The 19,767-nt window shown below is 38.5% G+C and overlaps 1 protein-coding gene across 4 annotated transcripts; it reads left to right on the top strand.

The window, feature by feature from the left end:
- Positions 1 to 521: 521 nt before the first annotated feature.
- LOC116676532 (retinoic acid receptor RXR-beta-A) lies at positions 522 to 18,582 on the top strand. Of its 4 annotated transcripts, XM_032507575.1 has the most exons (12): positions 522 to 764; positions 2,440 to 2,672; positions 3,156 to 3,309; positions 3,486 to 3,665; positions 7,254 to 7,274; positions 9,277 to 9,437; positions 9,674 to 9,803; positions 10,460 to 10,592; positions 13,019 to 13,054; positions 15,320 to 15,411; positions 15,564 to 15,669; positions 15,949 to 18,582. In XM_032507575.1, exons 1-12 carry the CDS (start codon positions 749 to 751, stop codon positions 16,094 to 16,096), a joined length of 1,410 nt encoding a protein of 469 aa, XP_032363466.1. In that variant the 5' UTR covers positions 522 to 748; the 3' UTR covers positions 16,097 to 18,582. The 4 variants fall into 4 exon arrangements, with proteins under 4 accessions (XP_032363466.1, XP_032363467.1, XP_032363468.1 ...); XM_032507576.1 differs by lacking the exon at positions 7,254 to 7,274 and having other exon boundaries at positions 523 to 764; XM_032507577.1 differs by lacking the exon at positions 13,019 to 13,054 and having other exon boundaries at positions 523 to 764.
- The last annotated feature ends 1,185 nt before the right edge of the window (positions 18,583 to 19,767 follow it).

The raw sequence follows: 19,767 nt of genomic DNA, 5'->3' as shown, positions 1-19,767 counted from the left end.
TTTAGCTTTGGGTGTTTAGCGAGTTAGCTAGCTGTAGCGCTACGCTTGTTTTTCCAGTTTACACCCGACATGGCATAATTTTCAATTTCAATTGCTGAGCTGAAGGATGTGATGTATATTCGAGGACGGTAGCTATCACATGCCGTTTAGCTTTACGGTAACGTTAGGCACAGCATTTTAAGTGTTGGCTAGAACGAAGGTAGCTAGGTAGTAGTATACTTGCAATGCGATGGCTAACGTACCTTGGTAAACGATGGTTTGTTGCCATCTGTCAAGGCTCCATCTAGCTAGATAACGCTATATGAGGGAAGGGGACGTGACGTTTCTTTACTGCGTTGAACCAAGTTAACGTAGTCGGTGTTTGGTGTCGTGTCTTTGTTCTTATTTATTAAATAGTCGATTTATTTGCCCAGCATCGATTTTTTTAGCTGACTGTTTATGCAAAGTCCTACTGTTGCCAAATATTCATCAAATACACAAATATTCTATTGACAACAGCGCAAGCAGCTCACAACATATCAATAGACTGTTATGTTGCACAATGTTGTGACTTAATGGGCATATGAGTGTGTCACATTATTATCTAATGAGCTCTGTTTTGTGTTGGAATTGCAGACCGGTTTTTGGTTTCCCAAAACAACTCCGGCCCGGGCCTCAGTCCGCGGTCTAGAGTTTGATTGCGGGCGGTGTTGAGACTGAAGCCCGTCGGCGTGTAGCTGTTAGACAGCCCCTGCACCCTACCACCATCATGGGAGACAGTAGAGGTGAGAACATAATTGCTCTTATTTTGTGATTGGCAATGCAAATACATTAATGTCGAGCTAGAATTGCATCTTAAAACTAATGTTGAAATGACCCACGACTTTGCAAATTATACACATTTACACTTGTTTTACGACTGCTTTAAATTCAGGCCTATGAACGATATGGGTTATGATGTAACGTTAACCAGTACTTAACATGCAAAATATGAATGCTTTTTAAAACACATTAGTTAGTTAAAGCTGACACACAGTTGAACTATATATAGACCTACTGTCTTTAAGAACGTCATTTGATCAGTCAGTCAGATTTAGTCGTTCAAATTATCATCCCACAATTTCTCTAAACCAACATTTTGTTTTTAATATAATTTGGTTATTTGAAGTGCCATCTTAATGTTACTTTTTGTTATTGTGACTGTCTTCACTATTGGATCCAGAGTTTATTCAAAACACTGTACAGTATCATGATTGAGAGCAATGGCCCCAAGGGACTCACGGGCTCACACCTATAAGTATTCCTTATAAGTGCTTATTCGGAGAGCTTAGTGAAATATGTGACAGAGTTGTAGTTGTACTACTGTCATACATTGAGTCTTGTGAGAAAATAAGACTTGAAATTAAAAATGAGGAGAAAAGAAAACATGATTCCTTGCATTTGTTGATTTTGTAAGTTTTTAAATGGTGGTCTACAAACAGTCCACCATGGTATTAATGGTGGATTTCTTTTCAGTGTGTTTGAGGCAAGAAAGTAGATCAGATCAGACAACCACCAGATACACAGCCTGAAGCAGTGAAAATGCAGCACACAGCCGGCTGCAGAAGAAAGCCAGCACAATACAAACCACAGCCTAAACAAAAATAAGTGAAACAACTGGCATCATAAAACAAAATTCCATCAGATTCAGACAACAAATCAAAAAAATAGGCTTGTAGAAACATAAATTAATTTCTTTCTCTTGATTGTACACCAGTCAGATGTAAATGCACATCTCTGGTAAACCTCATCTCAAGTGCTGTATGAAAACTAATAATTAATCAGGAAAATACTTAATAGGAAGTAACTACTCAAATGATTCTTGCCCTTAGTTGTTCAATGCAGTTTTATTAAGAACCACTCTCTGGGATGTTAAAAGCGAAGCATATTTTACTGGGAGTAAAAATCCCACTGTATGCTTTACATTGTGCAATTAGGATGTTTAGTTATAATCAAATCAAGACAGCACTAGAGTAGAGGTGGCAGTAACTTCCGGCATGCAATTATTATTGTCATCATGTAAAAGCTATTAAATGGGCAACATTTAATTAATAAATAACACTTAAAATAAATCCCAGATGGGCCTAAAGACCAACAGTTTCTCTTGATTAAAATAGAACATAGAGATTCAAAAAGCCAAGTCTGCTTAGTAGTTGTATAATTGTGTTGTTTAACTAGGGATAGAGTAATAAATTGGCAAAGTATTTTTTGTATATTAGCTTTGTTCCAGCCCATTGTTAATATTTTACAGCATCTGCGGTATTTGGTTGACAACTGTCATGTTTGTGTTTGAGTCAGAGAATAAATTAAAATGACCCCTGTACTACACCTGTATCACCTCTATTAAAAAGCGTTACCTTTTTTTTGCACAACATTATTTGTATTAGTGGTTACACTATTATCTTTGTTGTCTCTTATCAGATTCCCACAGCCCAGACAGTTCGTCTATGTCCTCCCCTCCATCAGACCAGCGCTCACCTCCGCTGGTTCCCTCCGCTGCTTCCATGACCTCCCTGCCTCCCATCACCACCTCAGGGGTCAACAGCCCCATCAGTAGCATCGGCTCCCCCTTTTCTGTCATCAGTTCTTCTCTGGGCTCGCCATGTCTGCCTGGTACGCCATCGGTGGGCTACGGCCCCATTAGCAGCCCACAGGTAAGGAAGGACTTGTAATTAGGGGACATAATTTAGATTTTTTATTATGTAACATACATTTATTTATTTTCAGTTGAAAGTAGAAATGCACAACTTAAAAGATATCAAGCTATACCTTTCTGAAAAAGTAATCACTTTTTAAATTTGGGTTTTTGACAATTTCTAAGATTGTCTTGATTGGTCCTTACTACAATCACAGTGGCAGCTAATCCAAAATAGAATCCAGCAAATCACACTTTTATGTTTTAATATGAATGAATATTTATATTTAGATATTCTAAATTTATACTTAATTACCTATTAATTATATATCTCCCTTCTAACCAGTTCATCATACAGAAATATGAGAGGCAAGACAGGTCTTGCAAATCAATAAACTTAAAGGGTTTTGTGCCTGCCTCTCACTGAAATGTATCTTAAAAAAAAAAACAAAAAAAAACCTAATGGTCATTATTTTCACCTTCTTCTCTATTGTTCTTTCAGATCAACTCAACAGTGTCCATGTCAGGGCTTCATGCAGTGAGCAGCTCCGACGATGTGAAACCTCCGTTAGGCTTGAAGCAGCTGTCGTGTCACAGCCCAGGGCCGATGCTTTCGCAGAAACGGCTTTGTGCCATCTGCGGAGACAGATCCTCTGGTGATTAGACACCTTAAATGCTTCTCATATTTTCTGTGCCTTGCCTTTTAAGTTGGGGCAGTTGTTACAGTGTAAATAATGAAAACAATCCTTTAAAATTCTACCTTTAAACAAATTTTCTTACCTCTTGTCTTACTTCTTTGGCTCTTTTCCTCCATCATTCCCACACCCTCCAGGTAAGCACTATGGTGTCTACAGCTGTGAGGGCTGTAAAGGCTTCTTCAAGCGCACAGTACGCAAAGACTTGACCTACACTTGTCGGGACAGTAAAGACTGTATGGTGGATAAGAGACAGAGGAACCGCTGCCAATACTGCCGCTACCAGAAGTGCCTGGCCATGGGCATGAAGAGAGAAGGTGAGCAAGCATGGGCACTTCAGCACACCCTATAGACGGCTGGTTCTCAGCCCCTTCTGCTCATTACCCCGAAACATGAGGCCATTTCACTTTTCCATGCACCCAATTGTAGGTTTAAATGCACCATATAATCGTGCTTTTTCACACAAATGATTTTGGTTTTAAAGGCTGTTTTTAGTGGATTTATTGTCATTATTTGTAGACAACTATTCAGCTGACAAATTTTCAGAAGATTTCATAACTTCTCTGTGGTGTATGTATGTGGATAAGCCTTTGATTTAGCCCGGCAGAAACTCAAATTGTGTGTTGTCCACTCCAAATCTGGTTCAAGAGTATACAACAGCAGTTAGGGGGGAAAAACAAAAACGTTAGGCTCCTACTCTTGTTAAACTCATCAGAGAAGAATAGGGATGTAACCACAAAATAAACGTCCACGGTCTTGTGTTGCAGTTCATTCTTCCAGTTGACAGATTCCCTCTAAACACAAAAACACTGAGGTAGAGGACAGCTGAGAGCTTTATAAATTAACTTCAGATTTATAAAGCTCATCTACCACAATGGGTTTTTTTTGTGCCAACAACAAAAAAAAAAGAAGGTAAGAACTGAACTGTGGCTCAAGTCGAGTTCTGAATTTGGAGAATCGTTACCCACCTACTAAAGTGTTGATTGTTCGGGTCATTTCTGTGTCTCTGAATCTGGAAAATATTAGTTTCCTTAACAGTGGCGTATTTGGTCTGTATGACTGACACTAATAATAAAGAGCCCACTACTCATATTCATCAAAATAAAATCTAAAGTTTTGCCAACTTCACTTTGGGCTGACTTGCCCCTACAAACTTGCAGACTATGGTCACACACATACAACATAAAGGAGTGTGTGTGGTGTGTGTGTGTGTGTGTGTGTGTGTGTGTGTGGTGTGTGTGTGTTGTGTGTGGTGTGTGTGTGTGTTTGTGGGTGTGTGTGTGGTGTGTGGTGGTGTGTGTGTGGTGTGTGTGTGTGTGTGTGTGTGTGTGTGTGTGTGTGCGCGCAGTGTCAGAAATGTACACTTTGATCAACGGCAAAATGGCCTGGCATATTTTTTTGCCAAAATTAGGGCTGTGCAATTAATTATTGCTGCTCCCAATGATCACAAAAATCAAGAAAAACAATTAATTGGCTCATTATGTTTTGCAAGTAAACTCTTTTCTCTTGTGTTCTGAATGAAAAAAATAAAGTTTAAATAGGATAAGTATTAAGGCAAATTTCAGTTTTTTTTACAGTTCATTTATTTAACTTTTTCCATAGTTTTTTTAAGTTCAATAATTGCAACATCTTTCCAGAAGTCAACAAGTTATTGTGTTAAATTAATGTGATTTCAGTATTGACTGAAGTAATCGTGATTATATTTTTTTTCCATAATCGAGAAGCCCTAGCCAAAATAATAAATTGCCTTTTTAGTCACTTTTTATTAGGTGATCCACTACTACGTTAAATACAAAATACTTGAAGCAAAAGACAGAGCAGAGTTTATAGCAAAATTAATTAAACATATTGAACAACTCACCATGTAGAAAAGTTTTCTCTGATGAGCATTGATGTAGGTAATATGTTGAGGGTGAAAGGTGAGAATGGAAGGGTTGAAGCTGTGTGTTGCCGTTGACGATGTGGGAGGCAATAAAGCGTTTGTCTTCTTTGAAACTATGCGTTAGCCTAACACTAGCTAGCAGCAGATTGGCCCAGCACCTACTCTGCCTCTGATTGGCTCTCACTCTGATATTCTATTACACTGAATGCAGGTGTGGGGAAAAAAGGCATGTGATTGCATATAAACCTATGGCCTAGAAGTATCACTTAACTGTCAATGTCATATTTACCAGCTGTTTGTCTTCAGGTGGACAGCAGTCACCGGTGAATAGATCCCATGATTTGTACCAATAAAAAAGCACAAACTCCACTATTAATTATCATTAGCAGCTATTCAGCTTTTTACCACATTTCCAATATGTTTAAATTTGAAACACTTTCAAAAATACAACTGACCTATATGCATTGTCGTACAAGCATCTTAACAATAAGCAATAATAAACGTGATGGATCCATTTTCGAGTCAGTCTAAGGTTATTTGCTGTTAAGTGTCTTTCAGTTGAACAGTGTAGATAAGAGCTAAATGTAACTATATTAGATAATTATATTGGGACTTGATCCCCCAGCACACAAAGATGCTACTTTTTATTGTAATTTGAACATACCTTAGGTTATGTTTGATGAGTTTATCCCTGTTGTTGTCGTTATTATGATCCCTGTAGTCATGGATTATGGAGTTAGATTCCTGCCAAAAGGTTGTACACAAAAAAATGTGTTTCACACAAATAAAAGTTGTTTGTACATAAAAAAATGTGTTGCACACAAATAAAAGTTGTTTTGCAAACTGTCTTCAAACGTTACACACACATAAAACTTGTTTTACAAACTGTCCCCAAACGTTGCACTCAAAATATCATTTATAAATTGTCCCCGAGTACAAAACGGTCTCTGCTCGCTCAAAACAGCCTCTCCTCGAGTACGAAACAATTCCACACCCCTCTGTGGCAAATTTCTGCCAAAAGTCACATGATACATTAGGAGTAGTTCTGACTTTGTGACAGCAGGGAGCGCTCTTTCACAGCTAACACCATGAGCACCCACAGGGGAGTTTCCAAACTTTCACGGTGAAATATAATATCTGACCCTCTGGTTAGCTTCTCCCTTTATTGTGGTATTTTAAATAGATAGAACCAGAGTGGATACCAGATAAAGGCATTGTTAACAGATCATAATTCGGGTTTTATGTTGTTGTTTTTTAACAAAAAAATAACTGTCTATTGTATAGGCACTTGAAGCCTACAACAATATTTGATTTGAAAAGTAACATGGTCCCTTGCCGTGACATAGCGGTGCCTTTAACTGAAATTGTAAATGCTCTATCTGCATAGTTATGGCATAGTCAGATATAATATTTCACCGTGAAAGTTTGGAAACTCCCTGTGGGGTGCTCATGTGTTAGCTGTGAAATGCCGTCTGTCTTCCTCAGCCAAACCGGGCGTTTCAATTGTTTTGAGAGCGCCCCCTGCTGTCACAAAGTCAGAACTACTCCCAATGGATCATGTGACTTTTGGCAGAAATTTGCCACAGAGGGGTGTGGAATTGTTTCGTACTCGAGGAGAGGCTGTTTTGAGCGAGCAGAGACCGTTTGTACTCGGGGACAATTTATAAATGATATTTTGAGTGCAACGTTTGGGGACAGTTTGTAAAACAAGTTTATGTGTGGTGACGTTTGAAGACAGTTGCAAAACAACTTTTATTTGTGTGCAACACATTTTTTTTATGTACAAACAACTTTTATTAGTGTGCAACACATTTTTTTGTGTACAACCTTTTGGCAGGAATCTAACTCCATAATGGATTATTAAATTAACTTAATACTTGTACAATAGGGGCTAGAAAGGACGACTAGAGTGGTAGAGAGGGAGATGGGGGTGGGTAAGCCTTGTAAACACTAACCCCCTTTCCCTCTCTCTTCCTCTTTTTGTTTCCTCTCGTTCTCTCTCTCCCCCTCCCTCCTTCTGTAGTGGCCACGATGAACGACAGATGTAAGGAGAAGAGGGAGGGAGGGGTGTGTGTCTGTGCCTGTATGCTTGATCGAGAAGCAGATAGATATTACACTGCACATCTATGAGAAGGAGCTAGTTTAAAATGTTTTTCCATAGTTTGTTGCCAGTGCTCAGAGGGGGACCAGTGCCAACCTTGAATTACTCCCCCATGTTTTTATTTTTAACCTTTTATAGATCCAGGGAAAGTTTGCTGACTTTGCACACTTCTTTTAATCGTCCTCCTACTTTACTTTAAAGCTACTTGTTGTTTATTCCCACCTGGGTGCTACCCAGTAAGATGGGTCACAGTTACGTCAGCCGGAGAGCAGTTCCACTTCTGTTCAGGAACATTCATTTCCTTGTTTAAGGTACTTTAACGCTTGTAGAGAAAGGATAGATTTAACAAATTTCCCACCCAGATTTTGTTAAGGTAATCTTGGCTTCCAAACTGTCATGACTTTTTTTTTTTAAATTCTGAATCAAATACAGACATAGTGACAGTTAAAAAATCTTTTTCCAATCATTTGCTTTGCTTGACATTAAGTGCACATAGTAGGATTCAATCAGCTTCTTTCAATAGTCTAATTACTTCAAATTGATATTTAATTAATCATCAAAGAATGCAGAATGCTTGATTTTTTTGTTGCCATAGACTTTGTCAACAATTGGTATGCGCTGTTTTTGTGGCACAAGCCAGGATAATTGGGTGTTGGAATCATAAATTAATCCCAAAGTAATGACATCCCTTATAATTTCTGCTCCTACATATTTTTTGTTTGCTGATGTTAAAAAAAATGACCAAACCAATAAACACAATTTACTTACAAATCTTACTTGGAAATGTCAATTCCATGTGACTATTGATTTAATATATTGGCATTAATACGTATTTGGACAGTGACGTTCTTTGTAGTATGACTATCAGCTTGGATGTTAAAGGGTGTTCACATTTATATTTGGTGAATCTTGTAGGACTCTTAGGTGCTTTTCTATATTCATATTCCCCAAAATTTTAGCTCAATTGTGCAAGTTAGTAATCTGAACATACAACTGAAGTAACCAAGTTTGTAGAGACCAACAGTGGGATGTAGTAGTAGTAGTCCCATAACCTCAGTCTCTCTACTGATGTGTGTGGACGGGTAGACTTATGACAGTCTTTGACTTCATAGGATTTGTAACAAAATTGTAAATATGACTTAAAATTTGTTAAAGTTTGTTGTTTATTTAATTTACTCATAGGTCATCTGTAGTGGATAAAACACTTTTTATATATTTTGGTACAGGATAGCTTCAATAGGATCTCAAGTTGGGGTGGACAATGTGATTGCATTGAGTTGTTTCCATTTGATTTACATGCACTTAAATAAATCTGATTGCTGTTGTCTTTCTGCAGTAAATTGTAATCTAGTTTCTTTAATCTGGGTAAGAGATTAAGAGAAACAAACAAACAATTTCCTGATGCTGAATCTGGGCAAAATGCCTACTTTCCAAAATTACTACTGTTACATTTCATTGTAATTTCCTCTTGAATGTAGCTTTAAAACAATTAGTTAATAGTAATGACTTCATTTGTGTACACCGTTCATTTCAGCCTTGTTAGTGGACCTTAAAGAAGTATGAGAGACAGCATGCGAGACTTTGACTTCATCATGAATTATACATGCTTTTTCTACTATTTTGCACTTTTCTTAATTTGGTCATACTTTTTTTTTTGGTGCTTTTTGTATGGCTAAATCCTGCTTCTCCAATCTCTTTGTGGTTCACACATTTTCTGTTGATCTCCAATTCTACTTCTTTCATTTAATCCATTCTGTTGTCTGGTAGCACATCCTAACTACTCCTCCATTTCTTTGCTCTTGCACCTTTCCTGCTTCTCCGTTCTTTCACACTGACCACCTTTAACCCATCCTTGCCTCCCACATTTTGTCCTTTCTACTCTTGTCTTTTTTTTCACTCGTCCTTGTTTTCTTTTGTGTTCTTCTCTGTCCACCCCGTCCTAAAGCTGTCCAAGAGGAACGGCAGAGAAACAAGGAACGAGAGGGCGAGATGGAGTCGTCTAGTGCTGTGAACGAGGAGATGCCAGTGGAGAAGATTTTGGAAGCGGAGATGGCTGTAGAGCAAAAGACCGAGCTTCATGCAGACGGAAGTTCAGGTGGCAGCTCTGTGAGTAGTCTACCTGGCGGAAGTTAACCGCAAACTGTGTTCCTTTTTAAATGTGTATTGTGTACCATTCAAAGTTTGTAGTTGAGTATATTGAAGTATATCATTTTGCTTATCTTTGTTCAAAGACTGCATGTTTCTTTTAAAAATCTTTACAGGCTGTTGTATGAATAATGCCTCTCAGTCAAGTTGTTTGATGAAATAATTATATAAAAATCCTCTAAATCTGCTTTCTTCAGCCCAACGATCCTGTCACCAACATCTGTCAGGCAGCAGACAAGCAGCTCTTCACCCTGGTGGAGTGGGCTAAGAGGATCCCTCACTTCTCTGAGCTGGCCCTGGACGATCAGGTCATCCTGCTACGTGCAGGTGAGCTCCTAGTTGACTCAAGAAGGTTCAATGAATCAGTAGGTTTTTTGTATGTAAACACAAATGTCAGTGTGCCGAACAAGAAAATGTTGAGGCCAATCGGATATTTTAGGGTTTTGTGTTGTTCTATAAAATTCTACTGTTACACCATTGTGTAATTCCCTATATAGCATTTGGTCCCCTTGTCCATGTGTATGTTGGTGCACAAAACAATAGACACTGTTAGACAAGTGTATTATAATGCAAGTCCAATCTTTTACACCACCAAGTACATTTTAAAAAGCCTCATTGTCAAGAAAACATAAACTTGAATGATTTTTTTGTAGGGCTATTGAATTGGACCTCACAAAGTACACTTGCAACCCCCTGTATGTTTTTAATTTGTATATCTCGTCATGGAATCTTAATATAGAACAAAATATTAGGGTATAAAGGAGTATTCCATTGTTTCATACAGCTATGAAATAGCTCAGGTGGTAAATCTTAGTAATTAATTTTTACAGGAAAATGGCCACGTGTTTAATAAGAGATCGTCAATTTGCTAATTGCCAGGAACATTCAGCTAAAAAGGGTATTAAGAAATCCCAAACATCACAGCAGTAGAATCTTTAGACTTTTAATTCACTGGACATATTGACACACTAACGTTTCCACAGGATGGAATGAACTCCTGATTGCATCGTTTTCTCATCGCTCCATCTCGGTGAAGGACGGCATTTTACTGGCCACCGGCCTGCATGTCCACAGGAACAGTGCTCACAGTGCAGGTGTTGGAGCCATCTTTGACAGGTAATACACAGATGCATATATGCAGAAACAGTATCACTCTGACAGACATACCACATCAGCGATTTCCCAGCATTCAGAAGTTTGGGTTGTTGACCCAACTGGAGAGGATATGCCAACATAAACGTAATTGTGTTCGCTGGAGCGCTTTAGCATTAATTTGATTTTTAAAGGCCTTTCTACTCCACTTAAGACTGTTAAGACCACCTACTTTTAGCCTAAAATAGATCGACAATACTTTTTTGATTTGACCTAGTAAATCCACATCAGTCCTTAAAGCTAGATGGAAAAAAAAAGAACGCTTGCTTTTATTTATTTACCTGAATTTTCAAACAACCTGAATTGTTTGGCTGAATAAGTGACTGGGGTAAGAGTTTAGGATACTCTGTCTTCCCCTTTGGCTTTCTGCAGCTGCTGTGTTCTGCGCTGGCTGTGATTGGCTGAGAGACTTTGCTTCTTTAATGATGCCTGTTGGCTGACAGCTTATGGCCAGGAGGCTGGTGACTAATACCTACCCATAGACATCCATGCGTACACGCACACAAACTGTAACTGGCTGGCTAATACACATATATAGTAGGAATGTCACTTAAAATAGAGTTTACATCCCATTATTGTGCAGAGTGTTGTTGAGGCAATGGGTATATACGTTTTCTTTTTTGCTGACCAAAGAATAATTGTTTTGTGATCTCATCTTGACAAAAAACAAAACCTAATAATTACAGCCGTGGCCTCTGCAGCCATTCGCATTATTGCATCAAATTGAATTGTTACTTGAAAAGTGAAATTACATGTTTTTCACTTGATTATGTGTTCACGGTTGTTTCAGAATATGTTCTTTAACTAAGATGTAAAACTTCTTATGCTCTAATAAATGCTAGTTTATGTGGTATGATGTATTGCATTATCTAGAGGTAGATTACATCAGCTGGTTTAAATTAATTTTGAGTGCTTCGATTCAAAAATAAATACTCCAAATCATGTTGAGTTTTATTTAAAAACCCCAACTACATCACAACGTGTCAAATCACTGTCAATTACACAGTAATTACATTGTCCAAAATCCAGTCAAGTTTACAACAAGCTAACTGGGCTCATGGCAAACGGTCAATGATTTTCCTCTGATACTTTTTCATTTTTCTAGCAGCATCCTTTTCTTTAAACTTTTCGTTAGCAACTGTTTGAAGCTCGTGAATCATATTTTGTCAAGGAGGGTGCTTATAATAAACTATTTCTTTGTAGCGCATTACTTGAGTCAACTAGGTAGGCCCTGAAGTGTAAAACAAAACTTGCTTTGCGTGTGTTTGTAAGTTAGATGGGAAGAACAAGACATTAGCAGGAAAGGTAAGGTTGGTTGTTGTTTTTTCTCTATCTAAGTACTCAGAGACCGCAACAGCAGAATAAATGCAAAAATAGGAATCGCCATCATGAAAACCAATTATAACCAAAGGAGAACATGGAACAAGCAATTTTCAGGGCAGATATGTATGCTGTAGCAGATTAAAAACAAATATTTGATTCATTAAAATCACTTGCACTTCAAGTTACTTTTCATTACACTATTATCGTGTAGCAAGGAACATTTATTAAATGTTGAGGGTTGAGGGTCGTTTTTCCCCTATGAACAGTCTAATGTCTACTAATAGTTTTCTGCTGTCATGCATTCGGCTCACACGATTTATCATAACCTCCTTTCTGCTCATTTTATACATGTGAATATAGTTGGTTAGACTACAGTTTATGGTGTCATAAAACTGATCACATGTTTATCAGTGGTTTGGGTGCAGGTGTGAGATAAATAAATATTTGAGTCTAGACAAAAAAAGTAAACAATCCTAATGCGCACTATTTTACAACAGCTTTAAACGTATCAGAAAGTAGTTTGTATACTACATAGGGCTGGGCGATATGGGCGGATTTTCATATCTCAATAATATAGTTAATGATTCAGCATGTTATTTTTGGTAAGTCAATAAATTGTCTATATGACAAATGTAAAAGTACTGAATATTTTCTCATTTTATTAAGAACTTCAGTGCAAAATGAACATTTTCAAATAATGTTGTAGATAAAATAGCTATACAGTACACTTAACTATGTTAACGTGCATGCATTCAAAGATTTTGGTGAAAAAACAAAACCTTAATCTTCAAATTATATTCCCTTAAAATATTTAATTTCAGATTTTCTGAGAAATTTGAGCTAGTATGTGCTTGTTATTATCAATTAATCACGTTATTTGATTTCATCACGATACAATTCCATTAAGTTATCGCCCAGCCCTACCTCTACAGATTTTCACCATGTGAAATCATAAATTAGCACTGACTCTCTGTACTGCTGAAAGGCTCAGAAAACAGACAGAATTCTGTAATAACAATGTAACTGTGTAATGACATTGTAATAACACATTGTGATTGAATACACAGGGCGCACAATGCCGAGGTTGGGGCCATATTTGACAGGTAATTACGCCACTACACAAACACCTTTCTTAAACCCCTCCTCTTGAAACAAACACAGAACCAAAGCTAAAAGGTTGATGCTTCTAGGCTTTTCCGCAGCTTTGTAGAAGTCAGCCAGTTTTTGCTACAAGATATTATTCTGAACGACATCCACTAAAAACAGTTTCATTAGTCACTGAGCGAACTTTAGAGGTATGGTTTTAGATGATGACAAAGAGCAGTACTGTATTTAAATTTGATTTCTGCAGCATATTTGGTTTGCGGCTTTGACTGCTTAAAACCTCATCCAATCGCCTGCAGTACACTTTTCATCTTTTGCCCATTGGCGATGCCTCTTGTTACCAAACCAGATGCTTGTTGAGCCTTGCCAGACCATAATGAGAAAATCAAAATATGTGGCCTAGCTTTCCCAAGGCATTAATAGTGGGACACAATACTGTAGTACTGTAGTAGTCTAGTGCAGGACACTGTTTTACACAGTCAGGTCGTGTGTTAAGATTTACCGTTGAGCCCTTGATAGGTGGTGTTGGTCCTCTTCAGTGATGCTCCCTCTATGATGGGAAGTGCCCATTTTAAACTTTAAAGGCATACACTATGGGTGCATACCAAAAATCGCTCCTACTTTCCTCCCTTTTCTCAACTTAATATGAATAAAACATGTTTTCATTGTTCTGTGTGTTAATAAACAAATATAGATTTAACAATGCACTGCAGTGTGGGCTTGGCCAGTGTCTGTTAAAATGTCCATTTCAGATGATGAATGATGTAGTGGATGATATCCTCCTCTTCTGTCCAAGTCATATCCCAGGCAGGTGTAGGATGCACTTATGGTGCAAACCAAGCCTCTTGAGTTAATAACGGAGAGTCTATATATTATTGTGCTACACATCTGATGAAGCATGATAACGCCATTGATTCAAAATATACTGATATGTTGGGATGCATTGCATTTTTGCCAGGTAATTTATTTGTTCTAGTTGCATGCAGTGCTCTCTTAAATAACAGGACATCTATTTTACTTTGTTAGGTTGTAAGATTTGTGAAGCATTTTAAGAATGAATGGATGGCATTTAAAGTATACAGTACAGCACCCAAATTACTGATCACTCCCTCGTTCTGGCCCGTCTACATTTCCACATCAACACCTTACATCTCAAGTAAAACAACTTGTCAGAGATGAGTGTGGATACAGTTACAGTTCTAAAATTGACCCTAAAATGAGCCCATTAAAATCATTAAATTAGATTAAACAAGGCATTAGGTTAACAAAAAGTTGATGAATTTTTTATTCCTTTCTGTAAGTGAGAACATTCGTCTAAAATATGAGAAAATGTTTTTAGTCCCTGAACCTTGACTGCCATATGCTCTTTCTTCCTTGGAGTCATTGGTTAAGGGCGAGACAAAATAGTGTGGAAACAGGAAACTATAAAGTTTTTACTCTCCAGCCATTGTAAATTTCAACATTTGGCACAACCTTCACACATTTAGTAGCACAGTTAATTATTAATAAAACAATGACAACCAACCATTACATTATTAAGTCGTAAACACCAGAATCAGCCGCAGCCAGAACTTACCACCGTTTGGTGGCAGCAGTTTGCCCGTCTTAAAGGTTTTCTGAGCAATGTCACACGTGTTTTAGGCTATATAACATTTGTTGTCACATACAGCAAACATCTCCACACTATCTGCGAGCTGCCTGTCCCCAGAACACACTGTAAAAAAACCTGGTCTCTGTAGACAGCCCAGGGTCTACGCCAACAAAAAAACACTGTGCCCACCTGCACCACGAAGCATACACACACAGTGTTTCATTCAATAACCGACTAGAAGGATTTGGTACGCAGAAGCACAGAAGGGAGGGGGAGGGGACGGGATGAGGAGAAGGGAAGGGCAAGCTAGTCTCATTTTGTTTGAAAATCCTTTGTCAACAAGAAGTAACGTCACCCAACATCGGCTAGAGCACCTTTAACTAACATTATTGTGTGTGTGTTTGTTTTGGGGGGGTTTATCTGCAGAACCAGCAGTCCATCCATGCCCTCGCTAGTTTAGACATAAAGTAATTACATTGAGAAGTGACCATAAAGTCTGGTCCCTCTCTGTTGTTCTTACTCTCTTATTCCCTCCCTTTCTGCCTCTTCTTTTTTATTTTTTCTCGCTCTTTTTTTTTTTACCTCCCGTCCTTTATCTTGACTCCTCTCTTTTCCCTAATCTGGGATTGTCTCCAACTGGTTTTCCCCTGTAAATCTCCTCTCCTCTCTGCAGAGTTTTGACAGAGCTTGTAAGCAAGATGAGAGACATGCAAATGGATAAGACGGAGCTCGGCTGCCTTCGAGCCATCATCCTCTTCAACCCAGGTACGTGGACAGGCAGCAGGTTGAAACTCACGAGGAAATTATCATGAAGGACATCAAACTAAAATGGGCAAATTCATGTCTGCAATTGGAAAGGTGAAATGTGTTAAATTTCCATATATAAGTAATGTAAATGTTCTCTGTTTCACCTGAAGATGCCAAGGGTTTGTCCAACCCCAGCGAGGTGGAGCTCCTGAGAGAGAGGGTGTACGCATCTCTTGAGTCTTACTGCAAACAGAAATACCCAGATCAGCAGGGCAGGTAGGCAGTAACACACAGACATACTGAAAAGTAAGAGGTGAGGTCGTTGGTTGTGAAGGGTGGCACTGATTCTTGGACATTACAAGAATGTAAATCATTTTTAGCTCAGTAGCTTTAACATGTCACTGTAGCAAAGAGCAGTTGGTTGGAGGCTGGGTATGATGCAGTGTCAAGACAGACAGAAGAAATCTACCAAAAAGATGCTTCCTGCATCTTATGAGTTCTGGTTTTCAGTTATTTTTCTCTGCTCTCCTTCTCATCCTTCCCTCCATCGTCAAGGTTTGCGAAGCTCCTCCTCCGGCTCCCAGCACTGCGCTCCATTGGTCTGAAGTGCCTGGAGCACCTGTTCTTCTTTAAACTGATTGGAGACACGCCCATTGACACCTTCCTGATGGAGATGCTAGAGGCGCCTCATCAGATCACCTAGAGGAGCCAGGTTCAGTCCGGTCAGGATCCGATGCACAGCAGGATCACCAACACGTCACCCCATGTTGGGTCTTTGGCTCCTCTCATGGGGCCTCACTTAAAACTGCTGCACCTGCTGGCTTTAATGTACTGGCTCTCTCTCACATGCACGCACACACACACACACACACACACACACACACACACACACACACACACACACTGTCTAATTATGTTCACACATGCAGAGCCTAATTTGCATACATGAATTGAAATGCGAACATAATTATTACACAGATGATATGGCTCTGAATGAACTATGCGAATACACACTCAAACACACATTTACACCTTTTCCCATAATCAGTTTTCCACCGTGGGGGTTAGGATTCGAGGAATATATCCCCTTTTTATCACACATATTCAGTAAATGTCTTAATTGTAAGTTAGCCTTCAGTTTCACATCCTCATCTCACAGTGGGTTTTTGCTTCTGCGTAACTGGTATATTTTCCCTGTTTTTAATTGGGTTACTTAGTTTCACTGCTAGCGGCACCTGTGTATTTATCCATCACTATCTGGTTAGTTATTCATGTATGGTTTTAGCTTAAAAGGTGCGTAGCATTTAAATCAACTGCCCATCATCAAACTAATTCTCTTCCTATTTGTCAGGATTGTCCTATAACGGACAGGCAGACACACCCTCCCAGTGAGTTCATCCAATCTCGTAAACATTTAAATACTTTATTTTTAATATTCATGCTGAAACTTGTTTGAGTTTCTATTTTGAAGTACTGTACTCATGAAATGAGAGCTTTTTCCAAGGCATTGAAATCCAGGAAAAGGGGAGTGGGAGCACTTTGTTAAACAAACTTTGTCCCTCCCACCCTGATGCGCACAGCGGGCTTTGTAAGACAAGAAGACTGACTTGAATTTTATTTTTTCTTCCTAGTTTTGAATTTAATCCTTTTCTCTATTTTGGCAGTTGGTTGGCATTTTAAACAGCTTGAGGTTTGCAGGAAGTACAGCTTCATGCAAGACAAATCATAGTTGTCTGTCTTTTATCTCCTGTTTCCTCCAAATCCTCCTTTTGCTGTTGGTCATGTATGCACTTTTGTGAGTTGTAACTGTGTAAATGTTCCTGTTTCCTAAAAAATGATTGTATATTATCAAACACCTAAGATGACCCTGAAGGTACTATGTGTAGGGTTTTCCAATTATTGCATCCATTTTTTAATCAGATGTGATGATTTTTATAGAATTTGCTAAATAATTGGCCACTTCTTGTAATAAGAACCAGGTTTGGGACTTGGAACTCGGCTGGTGGCAGGTGTGTTGGTCTGTCCTAACAGCCAGTCTAGCTCTTGATTGGTTGCTCTTTATTCCAACCATTTTATTTGTATCAACTCCATAGGCTGTAGAAGAGAACAAATGTTTCTTTGCCCTTTTAAATAGTCTTGTGTATAATTGGTCAGCATCTATCTGAGTTGTTTGAGGCATGGCTTTGTTTTCAAGATGCTGCACTCTGTCCTCTGTAAAACAAGCAGAGATGGAAAATATAGAGACCAGCTGAAACCATCTGACAGTGGCAATAATTCAACATTTCATTTCACCATTGTCATCAATCAAAGTCAAGTTTGGCCTATCTGTAATACAGATCACCATCAATGGATGGATCACTGGCTGTGAGTATAGATTGATAAACAATGCATAGGTTTTTGAATTACTTGTGTGTTGTGTTACTGTAATGCAATAATGAAATTAGTTAGCGCTATAAAATGGAAATCCTACACCTACTACCTGCAGCTTTGAAATCTTTATTCAGTGTTTATTGGCTCAGTGCTTGCAACTTTTGTACAGTAGATGTAAATAATACAAAAGAAAAAACAGTCATGCAGAAACAAAGTCCTCTTCACATTCACATGAATGTGAAATATGTGGCTCCTACAAAGAAATTTATAAGCTCTATTTTTTCTTCTTCTGTTGAATCAACATTAGACTTGCCTCCCATATATGGAAATCACCATGAAGTTATTATTGAGCCCAGGGCCAAACCACACCTCACTGTTGCTTTTGCACTAACTTCTGCCAGTGTTTGTTGTTTTTGGAAATTGATTGGCTGAATTTTTCATTGACAATTGCTCTTTACGTTTACTGTGATTGAAATTTGTGGCCAACTGAATCTGAGCATTGCAGTGAAAAGTCAAATGCAGCTACCACATGATCGGGAGAAATACACTAAACTATGAATTAACAGTCTACGCATGCTCAAAGGTGAGCAATACTGGGGTACACAAAGATTTATTACCTTTTTTTTTTTGTATTTAAGACAGTGTTGACATTGTGAGGTATGTTTAGCCTTCTTATTAGTCACCACGTTTAATATCAATTAGAAACATACATTTTGCAGTATCATTCTACAGGGAAGAGGTATAGCTGACCTCTACCAGGTGCTAAATAACTAAAATGGTCTTTTAGTTTTAAGACATGCACATTTACATCAATGCAAACACAGTATGCAAGTACACAGACAAATCATTCATTTAGGATGTAGGACTCCTTCTTTGATTTGTTTTTCTTTTTGTTAACTTTATGAGCCCCTCACTTTATTGTAGACTCCCAACTATGGAAAATGAACACCGTATAAGTGCTGGTTCATTTTTGCTGTGGCTGATAAGTCTTTGTACTCTACAAGACAAAGCCTGTGTCTTTTTTTGTATTTTAGAAAGCAGTTTGATTGGTAGAAGCAATTAAAATAGCTGGTGGTCCACCATCTACTTTAATTGGTTCACCAGAATGAGCAATGAGCTACATGCCCTGTGGATAGGCCACATACTTCTCTGAGAGGATCCTTGGCCTCCCCCATGTGATGTGGACTTGGAGGCTGACAGTTCGATGACCTGTAAGACAGGTGTTTTTGTTTTACATGTCCGTAAATTGGTCTAACCTTAGAGTTTGGTGGTGTTTCAGTTGTTCTCAATCCATGTGCGGGCCAACTCGGCAAAGTAGTCACCACATGCGGAGAAACGTCAGGCCCTCATGAACCATTGCTGCCTCATCTTGGTGTTTGTTGGCAAAGACTATTAAGGTGATGGCAAGCTTATGAATTAGGTGGCAAGCACCAACATCTGCTAGCTTTCTTGTACTGTATATAATGTAGTATGGTCTCAAAGACTTGAGTGAAAAGGATTTTGTGGCCACCAAACTTTGAGAACTGTGATCTGGAGACACGACAGTTTGACTGTGGAATGAAGTTTGTGAGTGCAACCCACTTTTTCCTTAGCGAGTGGGCTGACTTAAGGCTGTGTGCTCATCTTCTGCTTGGTTGACATCTCAGCTACTATCTCTGCAGTATTTTATTTTATGAGCTTCCTCTGTTGAATGTTTAAGCCTGCTGCTACTGCCTCACGTTTATAGCTGGAGATGGGAATTATTACACAGTCAAGTGCTGAAGGATCCACTAGTTGGATCCACATTAAAAACGAAGAAAAAACATTCTAATCACATACACAGCTGACTGCAAATGCCAGTCTTTGTTGATGAGTCATTTAAAAAGTATAAATATGCAACTTGTATATTCATATTGTGGTAAACAGTTGTCATGCAATATGTGTATATGTTTCTGGCATTTGCTACATGTAGCTTAGTCTGTTACATCATTTAATATTGATTGGCAGTGAATTTATTTCTAGAAT

This window comes from Etheostoma spectabile, unplaced genomic scaffold, assembly GCF_008692095.1.
Source record: "Etheostoma spectabile isolate EspeVRDwgs_2016 unplaced genomic scaffold, UIUC_Espe_1.0 scaffold00003399, whole genome shotgun sequence".
Lineage (NCBI taxonomy): Eukaryota > Metazoa > Chordata > Actinopteri > Perciformes > Percidae > Etheostoma > Etheostoma spectabile.
This window is presented reverse-complemented; position numbering and strand designations above follow the sequence as displayed.